At 46.9% G+C, this 14,862-nt stretch overlaps 1 protein-coding gene across 4 annotated transcripts in view; it reads right to left on the reverse strand.

The window, feature by feature from the left end:
* Positions 1 to 2,037: 2,037 nt before the first annotated feature.
* The window catches only part of PIDD1 (p53-induced death domain protein 1), a 29,905-nt gene continuing 17,080 nt past the window's right edge, over positions 2,038 to 14,862 (reverse strand). For 3 of the 4 annotated variants that reach the window (XM_077818234.1, XM_077818232.1, XM_077818233.1), the window contains 7 exons: positions 12,026 to 12,161; positions 11,161 to 11,311; positions 9,484 to 9,607; positions 7,647 to 7,765; positions 7,068 to 7,175; positions 5,652 to 5,857; positions 4,451 to 5,059 (listed from right to left, as the gene is read on the reverse strand). In XM_077818234.1, the coding sequence (XP_077674360.1) occupies positions 4,822 to 5,059; positions 5,652 to 5,857; positions 7,068 to 7,175; positions 7,647 to 7,765; positions 9,484 to 9,607; positions 11,161 to 11,311; positions 12,026 to 12,161 (1,082 nt within the window). In that variant the 3' untranslated portion in view covers positions 4,451 to 4,821. Of the gene's footprint in view, positions 2,956 to 4,450; positions 5,060 to 5,651; positions 5,858 to 7,067; positions 7,176 to 7,646; positions 7,766 to 9,483; positions 9,608 to 11,160; positions 11,312 to 12,025; positions 12,162 to 14,862 lie in introns of those variants that run through there. The other variant, XR_013346317.1, reaches the window with a different exon arrangement.

The following is a 14,862-nucleotide window of genomic DNA, read 5'->3' on the forward strand; positions in this document are numbered from 1 at the left end:
CCTCACTGCTTGCCACTTTTCCCAGATCATTTATGAATAGGTTGAATAGCACTGGTCCTAGTACAGATTCCTGGGGGTTGTATGCAAGGTTGGTTCCACCACCCTTGATAATGAGCTCAATGTTCCCTATGCCTTTCAGAAAATGGGAATATGTTAGAACTCTGAATAGAGGAAGCCAACTGGAAGACTCCTTCATCCTCCTCCATCTCATCCAGAGGAAGAGCACCTGCACAAAATGGAGGGGAGTCTTGCAGTGCTAGAGGATGGCAGCCCAGAGATCAGGGTCTCTGTACCCAGAGATGCTTGGTACCCATGAAGCGTGGAGACTCCAGTTCTTCTGTTATCAAGAGGTCCTTATTATATCTGAGCTCCTGTGCTATTGAATAGGGGATCACTACCAACGCAGTAGCCATGACCATGGTTGCTGAAGCCAACAGTACTGCTGATGGTATCTGGCACTGCCCCTTGCTTGGTGCCGAGGGTGCTGCATGCATGGGTCCCAAAGGCTGGGCTGAATTCAATGGTGCCAGTCCCAAGTGTCTATTCTTGCTCTCCTTGCTGTAGGAGGTACCGAGGCCCTAACACAGCAGTGTCTCTCCTTTGTGCGCTGGGACTTTTCCTCGAGTACTCGCAGGGCTGCAGAGTCCTTTGACTTAACGGTATCAAGTAAAGAAGTTGAGGGTCCAGAGACCCTAGATCTCGCCAGGGACCTGGACTTTCTTGGAGCTGGCTCCTTGAGGAGAGTCTCCACGCTCCTCTTTCTGGAGCCTTCCCTGAAGCCTCCAAAGTCTTCCCTTTCTTAGGGGAAGCCTGTGCTGAGGGAGAAGCAGTGTTAGATCTGTCCAGAGACAGATGTACATTGGTGTGGGGAGTGGGGTGATTTCTGACCTTACTCAGAAGCTAGCTGAAGGGAGCGATCCATCAGTAACAGTCAGTTTAAATCTTTCTGGTTTTCCCTGCCCTGCATTTGAGGGCGAGGCCTAAGTTGTATTTCTGGGAGATGTGGGACTCCGCCAAGCAATGGACACCCTTAGAGCGGCCGTCGCTCACAGGGATGTTGCCTCTCCTGCTGAGAGGCTACATTTGAAACCTGGCAAGCCAGCTATGCCCTGCCAGGAAAAAATAAGTCTCCCCAAAGGGTAAGAAAGGAGTAAAACAATCCTCTACCGACTATCTGTAACTATGCTAACTAACTAACTAGATAAACTATCACTACAGATATATTAGAAGAGCAAAGGCACACTCAAGGCGGGTACACCAGACTCCCTCTCAGGGCAAGGTGACTGAGAAGGAACTGAGGGCAGTTCACACCCCCCCATAAAGCCTCGGTTTCTGGCATGAGGAAGCATAGGGCGCATGCACGGGCCAAATGGACACTGCTAACTGAAAATCTCCAATCAAGGGCTTGAGAGGCACATGTGCACCTGAAGTGAAGCGAAGCACCCACAGGGACACTACTCGAAGAAGAAATAAGTTTTAAAGCGGCACTGTAAACTTGAACTTAACAAATGAGAACTTGCAGGCAGTGTTGTCGAGCAGACAGTTCCCGGCCTAGTGCCCCGATACCTGGGGTCTATTCCCATGTCTCCCACGGTCCAGCTGTGTGACCTTGGGCAAATCACTTCCTCTCTCTATGCCTGTTTCCTCTCCCGCCTCTTCTCTGTGTAGCTTGTAAGCTCTTCTTATGAGTTTGTACAGTACTTAATCTCAGTTGGGGCCTAAGTGCTACTTAATACAAATAACACCAAACGACAACTAAATTCCAATTTCTATAGAATAATGTAGCATTGATCATATCACATCAAGCCACTGGGCTACCTAGCCCACCATCCTGACTCTGACACTGGCTAGTATCAGCTGCTTCAGAAAGATACAAGAAACACAAGTGGACAATTATGGAATATCTTCACCATAGGGGAAGTTTCCTCCTAATTCCCACTGATTTAAACTTTAGCACTCAATATATTTAAGGAGATTTTAAAAAATTTTTTTTTTTTTTTTTTTTTTTTTTTGAAGGAAAAGATCAAGGGTTTTTCTGCTTCCTTGTCAATATTTATTTATAAGTCTTCTCAGCAAATCAAACCGACTCTGAGGTGTAATCAGTAGAAGTGATGATGCACAAAGTAAATAGGCTGAAAACCTTCCCCCCAGAGAAATCACTGGTTTTTGCCAAGATGGATAAAAATCAATGATTTTTTTTAATAAGTTTTTATTTAAAATCGGATTTTTTTGATAAAATGCTTTTTGAGGGGGAAAAAAAAAAAAACTATCTAAAGATACATTATAGTGCAAAGATATCTTAATTAAAAGTATCTCATCATCAAATAGGAATTATTAATTCTAATTCTATAGTATGAGACAATATATTCATGTAATGTTTAAGAAAAGTTTTGTAAATGAGTTCCAATAGTTCATGGATTAGGGACCCAATCTTATGGGGTTCCACAGGCTTCTGTATAGATCATTTAGGTTAATCTTTCTATCGACCAATGGGACTCAGTGCTCATTCTAGAAGATACCATCAGAGATGCTTAGTTTTGCAGTTATCAGACTGTGGATTTGTGTCTCCAGAGGTAATATGCTTGTTAACAGCAAAAATGGTTTAAAATAAATAAATAGAGGTGAGAAAAAAAGACCTCAACAATATTGTCCCTCTGCAAATTTGTGTACACAGAGTCAATCCCTTACTCCTCTCTAAAAGTGCAAAGTTTAAAAAAGGTCAATGACTAGGAGATTGTTGGGGGTGGAACAGATCTGGACAAGGAGAAGAAGTTTGGAGATAAATGTGAGAAGCGAGGGACATATGCTTGTTTTGTTAAAATATGTGTGTGTGCTGTTGAAGAAAAAATTCAGAACACTTAATGTTGTTGTTTTAGTTAAATAAAACAATTTAAATGTGATGTTCTCCTCCTCCTTCGGCATGGGAAGAAAATCCTCCAAATATTAATGATCAACCTGTTGAATTGGAGATAGTTCACTTCAATTACCTTTGACAAATGAAATAACCAAACAATCATTCATTTTCTGATATAGCTGTAAAACTAATCTGAAAAGTTTTCAAAATAAATCAGTTTAAAAATGTATAGTGTGTACCTTCTAAAAATGAAATCTACATCTATCTCTGAGTTGCGAAGAATATGTATTAAGGTTACAACAAGAATGCACTTTTATGTAGAAAACCATGATTAAATCAAGTCTTCCTGACTAGTGTCAGGTAGACCACTCTGGTTTTTGCTAACTTCTTCCAGCTGCAATGGTCATAGTAGGTATAAGATTTTTAGACAGAAATGTGATTTTTCAAGTTGACGGTATCCCTTCAAGTATTGCTCCCAAGATTCAGTATATGCCATTCACGTCAGTCTCCTAAGGAGCATCCGTAATAAAAGAGGGATTCCAGTGGCTTTTGGGGAGTCCATGGAAAGACTCCCATTGTCTTTATTTCAGGCCAATTATGAGATGGGTTGGAGAGCAGGGAAAGTCAATAGGGAATTCTCATTTACAGGATACTCAGATTAGGAAGGTTAAAGGTGAGGTCAGCACCATTCCGTCCAGATCCCACAATGGCTCTGTCCTGCAGCTGACCTGATCAGCTCTTAAAATGCCACATGAATATTGTGCTTTTCATCCCAAGTGCTTTGAAAACTATACACAGGAGTGAGTGCTGTGACCTCTGAGCTGAACCTCACCTGCCGCCCACTACTGCAGAATCCCACCGCACAAACAGTTTAAGAGAGGAAGTGAAGAACACAGTATCCACTTGAAACTGCTGGGAAACTTTAAAGAGGCAACTTAGAATCCAAATTGGCATTTGGCCAACACAATGGGTTCAACCTCTTAATTCACTGCAGAAAGTAAAATGGAACCTACGGTCAAGAGCGGCTAGGTTTTATGTCTCATCCAAAAGACCTCCAGCCCCACAGAGGTCTAGAGTTGGGCAAAAAAAAAAAAAATTGTTTTTAAAAAGTAATAATTGCAAAATGGTTTTTGAACAAAACAAGAAATTAGAAAGAGTGGAAAATTTCTACCAACGAAAAAAAGCAAACTACCCAAACACCAACATTCCCCTCCCTCCCCACAAAAAACAATTCTCTTTCAGGGTTTGTTTGTTTGTTTGTGGAAGGAAAAAGACAAAACTGTTTTCACAGGAAACATAGGGGAAAGGAAAATGTTTCTAAATTTCCCACGCTAAAGACTGTGAAGTGCTCAGATACGATGGTAATGGGGACCATATAGGTACCTAAAATAGACAGCTGGAGGTCTCCCAGTCAACTACTGACCCAACCTTTGCTTGGAGATCTGCGAGGATCACAGCACAAGCTCGTATAGTGGGATTCCCCCATTAAGTTTTACATCAAACACCAGAACACAACTGAATCTGTCCCTACAGAAATGCTGAAAGAAGAGATGTGGTGGGGAATGTTTAGATCCCAAATCATTAGCAGAACATAGGTTTAGGCATAAATTATATATAAATATCTATTACAGCAACATTATTAAAAGCAGTGTTCTCCATTATTTAACTGCTCTGAATTTCTCCACGTCCCTAACACCTAAAGCCAGAGGGCCTGAACTCGGGACTCACCAGCCTTTCCCACACACTAGGAAGTTGGCACATACGGACTTAACAGAAGTCACACATTAGCATACCCTTCGCAGAGCATGGTGGGTTAGTAGTGGATGATCACAATCCAGCTGGTGCCTCCCAGCTCCCATGGCAGGTGGTGGCATGTGGATCAGTTGGCAGGTCCCCATGCAGCCATGCCACCTAATGCACAGGGGAGGGATCACCACAGTAAGAAGCAGAGTTCCTTCTGCTGGCTGCTACACCATGGCTATTGTGGAGTCTTCAGCGCTGCTCTCCTGGTCCAGGCCCACCCGGCGGATGGACGCCCTGTATTTCTGCCTTCCCAGTTCGATGACAGTTTCAATCTCGTCTGCAACGTCCTGGCGGCCGCTCTCCTTCATGGCTGTGATCAGCTTCTCCACGCAGTTTTGGTCGTCAGAGTTTTGCTGAGCCCAGGAGAAGAGCATGTTCAGGATCTGACTATCCAGGTCCTCCCTGAGGAGAGCAAGAAGCACAGAAATAACAAACCCACCATCCCTCACGGCATTTACTTGAATCTGTGACTGGGTCCGAACTCCAGAAAGTGCCATCATGCCACAGTAAGATGACTCAGTGGGACTCACTACCCAACCCTTAGTTTTCAGCTGAAAACTAAATTATTTTGATATGAAAATACTGCCACAGTGCCTCAAGTTCCCATTCTTGTCAACAGCATCAACTCCCTGGTCAGACTACATCTCCCAGGATGCACCAGAGTCTCCATTCTTGGAGAGATGGGGTAGTGCATCATGGGAATCCCTAACCATGATGGGAGATATTATCCTGCCGGGCAGCCCTGCCCATAGAGATAGGGCATAGGAGGCACCCAAACTACAATTCCCGTGAGACACTATGGGAGCATTTCCAAACTGACATATTTCAGTTTTCAGACAAAATATTTTAGGTTTTTAAAACAAAAACAAAACATTTTGTGACTTTTTTTTAGTCAAAACCCCAATTTTCCCACCAGCCCTAATGGAGATATTCCTACCCTGGAAATGTGTTGGTCCATGGGGCCACCATATCAATCTCTGCACACATGGCTCACCTGTGGTTGTATCCTATTCGTTCTATCTGCTGATAGGGTAGCCCCAGGTTCAAGCCAATGGTTTGCCAGTCAGCTCCAATGCGCCCAGCAATGCCAAGTAGATTAGCTTGTGTCAGGTAGCCGGTCTCGGCATTCCCCAGGTTCAGAGGAGGGAAGGAGAAGCCATTCTTGGGCTCTGAATGCTCACCTGAGCGGGATTTCAGTTTCTGTTTGATGGGAGAGAGAGTGACAGAAGTACTCCTGGCTGGAATGATTTCCTTTTAAAGGGGCAGTGCCAAGTCATTTAGTTGAACTTTACCTCTTTGCACCTTGGGGAAGTAGATTTAACGTGGACTCTAGGGACCCAGTTGTGTGAAGTGCTGACCACCCACTGTTTAGCGGACTCCAGTGAGAGCCATGGATGCTCAGCACCCACAATCACAGCCTGAAGCAGGAAATCCTTCCTTGCCCTGTCTTTGGAGATTCCCTTTTCATTACCAGTTGTTTCCCCGAGTACATGTCCCTCAGCCTTCAGGGAGCTCTTACTCTAGGCCCCAAACCAAGGCTGTGCATGTACCAGAAGTGGGACTGCAGTCCACAGTGCTTGCTCTGGGGTAAGCCTTACGGTGATGTTCAAAGAAAGACAACAATATTTACTGGTTCGAGCCAGCTCAAGAGAAATAAAACTTGCCATGACACAGCTTGGCCAGCCAGGTCCCTTTAAGGCACCCCTGGCTCATTCCAGCACACTTCAACACAACGGTTTAATCAAAATGCCTTTGAGCTGCCATGCACTGGAAAAATCCACCTTCCCAACAATACCCATCACTGGGGTATTCATATGCAAGACAGAAACTGTGCTCAGGTCTAACCAGTTTCCTCCTCATTGAGCTCCCTCATTCACTCAGAGCAACAATCTGTCCTCCACAACATTTCATTGCATCAGTGCCAGCTCAGAACGGTGCAAAAGGGAACAGGACGGGAAGGTGGATAAACTAGAGAGAGATGGGGAACACTTCCAGTTACACACTTCCTTGGGGAGGAGGGGGAGCTCTCTCACAGTGGTGGGAAAATACCCACAGAAAGTGCCCATGGCCATTTACAAGAGCTTCACTCCCAAAAGCAATTGTGCCTGGTCACCTTCCAGTGATCTCACCACCAGCACCCTGTCCCTCACGCTTCAGACACGTGAAAGCACGCGCACAGCTATTCGCTCCTCCACCCTGACGGTCACATGGCTGCATGCGCACACGCTCCCCCTTTTCAAAGGAAAAGAAATTCTTCATTTCCCACCATGCAGTTTCTGCAGACGACACCTCCGGCTGTAGGCCATCCCACTCTTTTCAGGGCGAAGCATGGGAGACTTCAGTTTAGCAGACAGACACAAATATTTCCCCATCTATGTTAGGCTTCCCCGTAGGTGACCAAGTAACTCACAGGCAGTTTGATTGGCAGAGTAGCCAGCCAGTGGGAATCGGGCCCTTTCCTCTTCTTGGTGGCATCTTCAGGGACATTGTCTGGAACTTCGCCACGATAGAAGGAGACCTTCACAAGCAGGCGAGATCACAGAGTAAGACCTAGAGGCCATTTCAACGGCCATGTCTATCTATGCAGCTTGTTTTCTATTTGGCAAGGATTATGTAAGAAGTTTCCCACCCAGTCCCTACAGGAGACCACACATTCCCCACTTGGCGTGCCATCTGCAGTTTGATTGAGTGGGTGCCACTGGCAATAATACAAGGATCCACCACAGCGTCCAGCCCCCTCTCCCTTACTGCTAATAGGCCAAGAGTTAACTCATAACTCTGGGCACCAGCCTGGGTGATAGGTGACCATTCATATTCAAGCCACACTCTCCTGTGGGCTTATTTTACGGGTCAGTCTCTGGTGAGGAAAAACAGAAACTCGATTCACTGACATACTCAAGGCTCGGGCGCTGCAGCAAAGGAAAGGCGAGGACTGCGAAAAAAGAAAATGAGGCTCTTGGGCTGGTGAGCACTATCCCCAGAAACTCACCTGCCCTTTCACAGCTTGGCCTTTCCTGTCCACTTCAGCAGTCACATAGATTTCCTTCATGTTCTTCAAGTGGGAGTAAAAGATGAAGGAGATCCGTCCATCCACGCAGTCTGGGCGGTCTGAGCGGAGCCAGGGAAAACCAATCAATCGATCAATGTACAGAAAACCTTCCTACTCCTAGGCAAGGGCTACATCAGCAGCTTCCCAGACCAGAACCCACTTCTCCCTGTTTTCTGGCTCGTCCCATTCTGGGACAGGGCTGCCACCCGTGACCATGGAGGAAGCAGATCATGCAGAAGCAAAAGGAAACCAGCCACCGGAGGAAGAGGAGTTGCAAAGAGTGCAAAGGGAGGGGAAGATGTTGAGGTTAAATATTGCATCTGTCCTACCCAGGAACGGATCACTAATGAGCAGGGGGAACCAGCTGGAAAGTGACTCCTGTTTACACAAAATAAACCATCCGTCTCTTTTACATTTCCTTAAAAGGGGTGGTGGGGGGGAGAGAGATATGAGTAGGGATAAAGGAAAAAGTAATGCTGCATATGTTGCCTTAGAATCATAGAATATCAGAGTTGGAAGGGACCTCAGGAGATCATCTTGTCCAACTCCCTGCTCAAAGCAGGACCAATCCTCAATTTTTGCCCCAGATCCCTAAATGGCCCCCTCAAGGATTGAATTCACAACCCTGGGTTTAGCAGGCCAATGCTCAAACCACTGAGCTATCCCTCCCCCCCTTAGGACTGTACCATCCTGCCAAATACCTGTGACAAAGGGTAGGTGAGGGTTCCTGGTGCCCTGAGACTAGGCTACAGAGTCCTGTGTGAGTCAGCGGTAAAGGGTCCAATTCTGGGTTCATCTTCCCCAGGGCCAACTGAGAGGGACTATTGTCTTTGATGTCACAGTCACAGTGGAATTACACCAGGGTATTAGAGATCAGGAGGAGGCTCAGAGTGCAGCTGTGACATCCCTTCCCACCTGGCTGCCCCAGGATATAGTCTTATGGTTTTGGTCCCACCCCCTGTAAGCTGAGTTCGTGAGAGAGGGAGGTAAAATGAGAATGGCCAACAAGACAGATAGGCATTAAACTCCACACAGGGAGTTCTCTGGGCTGGACCGTTCCAAGGGCTTTCTCCCCATAGAAATGGCTTTGTACGTAGACTACATCAGAAATGGATGAGACTTGTTAGATCAGCTAGCGTGTGCTCGGAGTACACAGGTCATGTACTCAGCTTACCTACGGAATAAATACACTGTACTAGACTGTACCCCTCTGGGGGTTGTTGTGGTTTGCTATGAAGAGAGCAGAGTCCAGCATGGTCCTGGAAGCAGCAATTCCATAGGGAGAATTCACTACCAAAAACATGTCCTGCCGGCCTCTCACTCTGTCTCCAGAGAGCAGAAGGACTGCTGCATTGCCCATCAGTTGATCAGCACAGGCAGCAGTGCTATGCTCCGTTTGCCAAATCTGCTAAGCCAGTGGTTCCCAACCTTTCTGTGGGAACTGCCTATTGCTACTCCCAGAAGACTGTGGCGGGCGCCGGACACCTTGCCAGATGAGTGTGCCACCAGAGAACCGACCGCCAGAATGCCGCCAAGAAGCGGCAATGCTTCTCTGTGGCATTTCAGCAGGCGGTTCTCTGTCGGTGGCATTTTGTCGGTGGGGTGTCCTGCGGATGCACAAAAATGCCCTGGCGGGCGCCGTGGCACCCACAGGCACTGCATTGGGGACCACTGCGCTAAGCGAATACAGAATAGAGCAGCAGCTGCTGGGAGGGAACTGAAGGCGAAACGGACGGAGGAAAGAAAGAGCAGATTGGACAAGAGGGCTCTGCCATACCGGCATCGATGTTGATGCCTCGCTCGAAGGCTGCAAAGAACTGCTCTCCCTCAAACAACTCCACAATGTCAGAGGGCTCCGGGCCCTGGTAGCGGTCATGAAGCTTTCCCAGAACAGGATCGACCTATCAGGGATGAAAGCAACATGGGGGTCTGTTTAGGCTTTGCACATTCACAACCCCTCCCCCAACCCCCAAAAAGGGTCCAAGAAATTTTTCTCTTGCACTTTCAATTCAAAGAGTTTATTTTTCCAAGAGAAAAAACAAAAAAACAAAACAAAACCGCACAATTCCCCTAAAGGTCTAATCTGTCATTAAAAAGTGATGGTAGCTAAGAATCATGTGGCTCCCATGGCATGCTTATAAAACACATGGTGTCCAGGCACACAAATATGCTCCGCTGTTTGTGGTGGGGGAGAAACAACTATTTATGTTAGCCTTGCTGTCAGCAGGACTAAATACCAGCATGGACTGAACTGTTCCAGCCCGTGCTGGCCTAGTGCCAGAGTGCATGGTACTGCCCAAGTCTAGCTGGCCCTCCTTTTCTTACACTAGCAGGGTGCTGAAGCCTATCAGTTGTAAACTATCTGGTCTAATTCCATTTTCAGCTCTGGGGAAGGAAGCAGAGTGTCTAAGCTAAATACAAGTTGGGCCAAACTTCTATTTAGCTCAGACTCTCTCGACTTTCTTCCCCAGACCTGAAGAAGAACTCTGAGTAGCTCAAAGGCTTGTACCTTTCACCCACAGAAGTTGGTCCAATAAAGGATATTACCACGCCTACTTTGTCTCTCACATATCCTGGGACCAACGTGACCACAATAATGCTGCCATCAGAGGTTGAAAATTCCTTCGGCATCATTAGCCACTTCAGTGTCTGGGTGTTAGAGCAGATTAATTGTAACCTGTCAGTAACCCTTCAAAACCAAGAAGTTATTCCCTCTCTTTTCCCCCCAACATTTAGTCGTGGGGAGATATTTTCCACACAACTCCTGTGCTGCAATGCCACGTAGCTGAGGCCAGGACACAGCCTAAATGTGTTGTCTCTCTGCTGAAAGCCTCATCCTGGGGCAGCAGCATGCAAATACCCAAAGACTATGAGCTCTTACTTCTCAAAGGCAGTTTGAGTGAGGCTAACGCTGTGCGGCCTCTCTCACCCTGCACATGGATTTGGACTATCCTACCAGTGAACCCTCTGGGACGAACTTCCGGGGGTGAAATCCTGGCTTCAGTGAAGCTAAAATAGCAAGACTCCCGTTTTGGCTTCAGTGGCACCAGGATTTCACCCCTGACGCCCAAGGCTTGAAGTTTCCCTTCCGGTGTTTATGAATGTGTTTTATGTCAATACTGGAACACAAGAATTACACACAAGTGGGACCAGCCAGCCCAGGGGATTATAACGGGACAGTACAGCTTTCACCATTCAGTCGCCAGGCTGAACTAGACTGGTGATCGTTGCACCAAACAGCTTTGTGAAATACGCTATAGCTCTGTCCACTTCCCAGCGGGCCAGTGTCCCTGGTGCAAAAACCACCATTGCAACAGGAACCCTCAATCAATCAAACAGCCGAGGGCTAAAAGGGCAGGGACATTTGGTGAATATGCCAGGCACAATTGCTCCCATCGCCCCCTCTCCAATGGCTCTGGATTGAGGACCCTTGGAAGGGCAGCGCGTGCAGTACCTTGTGCTTAGGGACACACTGCAGCAAGACTTGCTCGGGGTCCTTCTTCCTCTGCAGCGCTATGAAATTCACCTGGTACAAGCGTAGCCTCTCGTACACCTTCCTGGCGATGCCACCGATGTAGGTCTTCGTAGTATACCACAGCCAGTACCTGGGGAAGGAAGCAAATGAGGGAGGGATCCATCTGCCAGCAGAGAAGCCAAGGGCAAGGACGGGAACCTGAAGGGGTGGACCTTAAAGTGACGCTTCCTTTCTATCGAAGGGGAAAGGCAAAAATTAGGAAAATCTGGATTTCGAGGGAGCTGAGTTGAAGGCACCATCCTGTCCGCTTGACACAGGTTATCCTCCAAAAAGCAGATTCCCAGCCCAAGACTGAGCGAGAGAACTTACCAGTGAGGGGGAAGGGTTGCATCAGCAGCCTATGGAAGAGGGAAGGATTCCGGCAGCTGGGAGGAGTGGTGGACGGGAACCTCACTGTTGAATGGATTTAGGTTCTGAGTGGGAATGTACTCACTTGAGCATGGCCTCTTTAAAGCTACCTGGCCTACAAGGGCAACCACAAATCTGCTCAATGCAATCTGGTGGGATGTGAAGTGAGGAGAAATAGAAACCGCCCGGGACACAGAAGCAAGCTTTTTTTTCAGTGCAGCTGTACTGTGCACTGAGGAATTGGGAATATTAACCGGAGGTATAAAGCTTCGGCATTCCATCCTTCTTAAGGGGAAAGACCAACCCTGGCAAGGTGCTGGGGGCTGGAAGGGAAACTGGCAACAGCAACAGCACAGCCCCTGGTCTGGGGGAAAGCGCAGCCATCCACCTTCTAGCCTTTTCTTCAAACACTGTCCGTGAGTGGGTCAGAGCTCACCAGGAGAAGTGGGTGACTTCAAACCGCGCGTAGAGGTGGGTGAACTCCAGCACCACCTGATTGGTGATGTCATCCCAGGTTTGGGCTTGCAGGTTGCCGTGAAGAAGATGCAGCCTGGAGCGATCTAGGGTGAGACCTAAAGATCAAGAGACACAAGCCGGTTTAGTTTTAGATGAACATGGATTTTTTTTTGCACTTACAAATCCAAGTGCAAAGCAGCTGGAGCCTTAGGGGAGTTGTGGTTTGTTTTTTTTTAAAGCCACAATTGCTTACCTTTGGGAAATGCCAAATTCCAGCTCAGCCAGGCCACTTCTTTGAAAAAGACCAGCCCTGAATATCTGATTTGTTATTCCAGTGGGACTCCTAGCCTTAATGTGTCAGCCACTTAATTACCTCCTAAGCCGATGGGTTGCATGACCTAAGAGGTATTTTTCTACCTCTGACTCCTAAATGTTTGTACAGCACCTGGCACAAAGAGGCCCCAATCCTGACGGGGGCCCATGTGTCCCAGGGGCCTCTTGATGCCAACTGGCAGGGGGCACAGGAGGTGCCTACGATTTTAAAAGGGCTTCCCTGGGCCTGATGTCTACATAATAGAGTGCCAAAGGGTGGCATGTGAAGTCTCTACCAACAACCAGTAACACAAAGGTCATCCTAATTACTGTGAATGTATATACAAAGGAGTTATGTATCCATACTGAAAAATACAGTCCTAAGGTATGTAACTTACGACAGGTCACCAGAAGGTGATAAATGTGCTCCTATCAGGCAGAAGGGAAGAAATGTATCTGTCTAGTCATGTGTGTATTGTCCGTGTCTGAGTGGAGAACTAATTACAGACTGAGCCAAATGCTAATCAAGAGATCATGAAGTTGACAAGAAAAAAAAATCTCAAGGGGAAAAAAACAAGCAAACAAAAAAAACAATCAGCATCGGGAACATCCTGTTTATAAGTAAAGACTGAATCGGGGGGAGGGGGAGGGGGCGCGGTGAGGGAGAGATCACTGGGGTTTCAGAGGTACACCCTGGATCTTTCACTGAGGGGGCAAACTGAAGGGTGCAGCCAAGCCTGGCTAAAATACACTGGAAGGATTTGGGGTGAGTCTAGCTCTATAAGACATAAAAGTAACCTGTTAAATAAGTCTAGGTTCTAGAATGCGAGTTATAATTTTACTGTATAGGCAACTGCTTGTTTCTACTATGCGGAGACTTGCTATCATGTGACTCTCTTCTCTGTGTTAAATAAACTTGTACCTGTTTTCACTGTAATCATCTGTACGTGCTGTGTGGTAAGCAGAGCTGTGAGATGAGGTGTAATTGGCAAGCTGGGGGGTACTGTTCCTTTGGGAGCAGTGGATCTGTGAATTCTGAGTCTCTGCAGTGGAACAGGGGTTGGACGCTGCAGGGGGAAGCTCAGAGGACTCAGGGGCTGGTGTGTGCCTATTGCTAACCTGCAGCGGGACAGCAAAGCCCACATGGGCTGACAAGGAAGTGCTTGTGTTGCCCGTGGCTGACAGAGTTGGGGAGCTGACCCATGGCAAGTACAGACAAGGTTTCCTCACACTAAGGGCAGGGGGAAGCGAAGTGTCTCACAACCCTGAGTACCCCTGGAAGCGTCACAGCCCGTTGTGCGCTACGCTAACAGAAACAACAAGAAAGCCAAGGCAGATCAAACGGAAACCGGAATTAATACGCTTAGACAAGCGAAACTTCTCTATTTGCCAGGGTCCCCTCCTAGACACCACCCCCATCTCATCCAGACAAATGCCTCTGAGCAAGAAATCCATTTAACCAAAGACAAACTGTCAAGGCAATTGTCATTGTGTGCCATTTCAGTTGGCTGCATTAGGCCTCACTTCCTGCCCTAAGCTATCGGAAGTGAAGTTCGAGCCTCAGTGAACAGCGACCACGTTATAACCCCATGCAGACAGCAACAGGCGCTTTGGGAAAAGCTGCAAATCGGCTTCTAGCTAGGTTGTTAACGCTCTTGGGCAAGAACTGTCTTTCCTATTGCTCATTTGGACAGCGCCTAGCACAATCTCAATTGGGGTTCTCGTGTGACACTGTAATAATAATAATTCTAGAGTGGGGGAAATGGTGGGTGCATAGCTTTACAGCTCGCCCCCCTTCACCTCCTCAAGTCCACAATCATCGGCAACGGAATCGCTTCCCCCCCGCCCCCGCATCGAATATTCAGAGATTATTCTACAACTCTCTTCTTTTAATTCAATACCCTTATGGATGCTGCTCCATCTCCAGATTTTCCATAAAATCCCCCAAAGCAGAAGCTATTGGACAACCCTCTGGCAGCCAAGATGGCTGAGCAAGGAGATGCTGTCCCTCTAAGACTAGCAACACCAAAGGATTCAAGGGATAAAATCAGGGACACAGGAGACAAAAAAACAAAACAAAACAAACCCCAACCTTTCTATATGCCAATGACATTCTCCTAGATATTAAAAATTCCAGATCCATTCCAAACACCCTACAAATGATAAACGTTGGCAAATTCTATGGCTACAGGACAAACTGGGACAAGTTCGAAGCAGTGACAATCCCATGAGATCTAGTTGTAAGTGGCTTCTCCTATAGGGACATGTAGATGTTAACATACAAACCTCAGCTATCTTGGCGTCCTATTCCCTAAGGAAATTAAAAACATAGTCAAGGATAACCTCACCCCATTAACCATGCAAATAATAAGCAATTTAAATAGATGGCAGGCACTACTTCTCCCCTTGGGGGAAAAATAAACAATTAAAAGGAATGCCCTTCTCAGGAGCCTTTTTATTCTGAATTCCCTCCTTTTCCATAGTCCTCCCTTTTATTTTACCAAA

This window comes from Eretmochelys imbricata, chromosome 6 (assembly GCF_965152235.1).
Source record: "Eretmochelys imbricata isolate rEreImb1 chromosome 6, rEreImb1.hap1, whole genome shotgun sequence".
NCBI lineage: Eukaryota > Metazoa > Chordata > Testudines > Cheloniidae > Eretmochelys > Eretmochelys imbricata.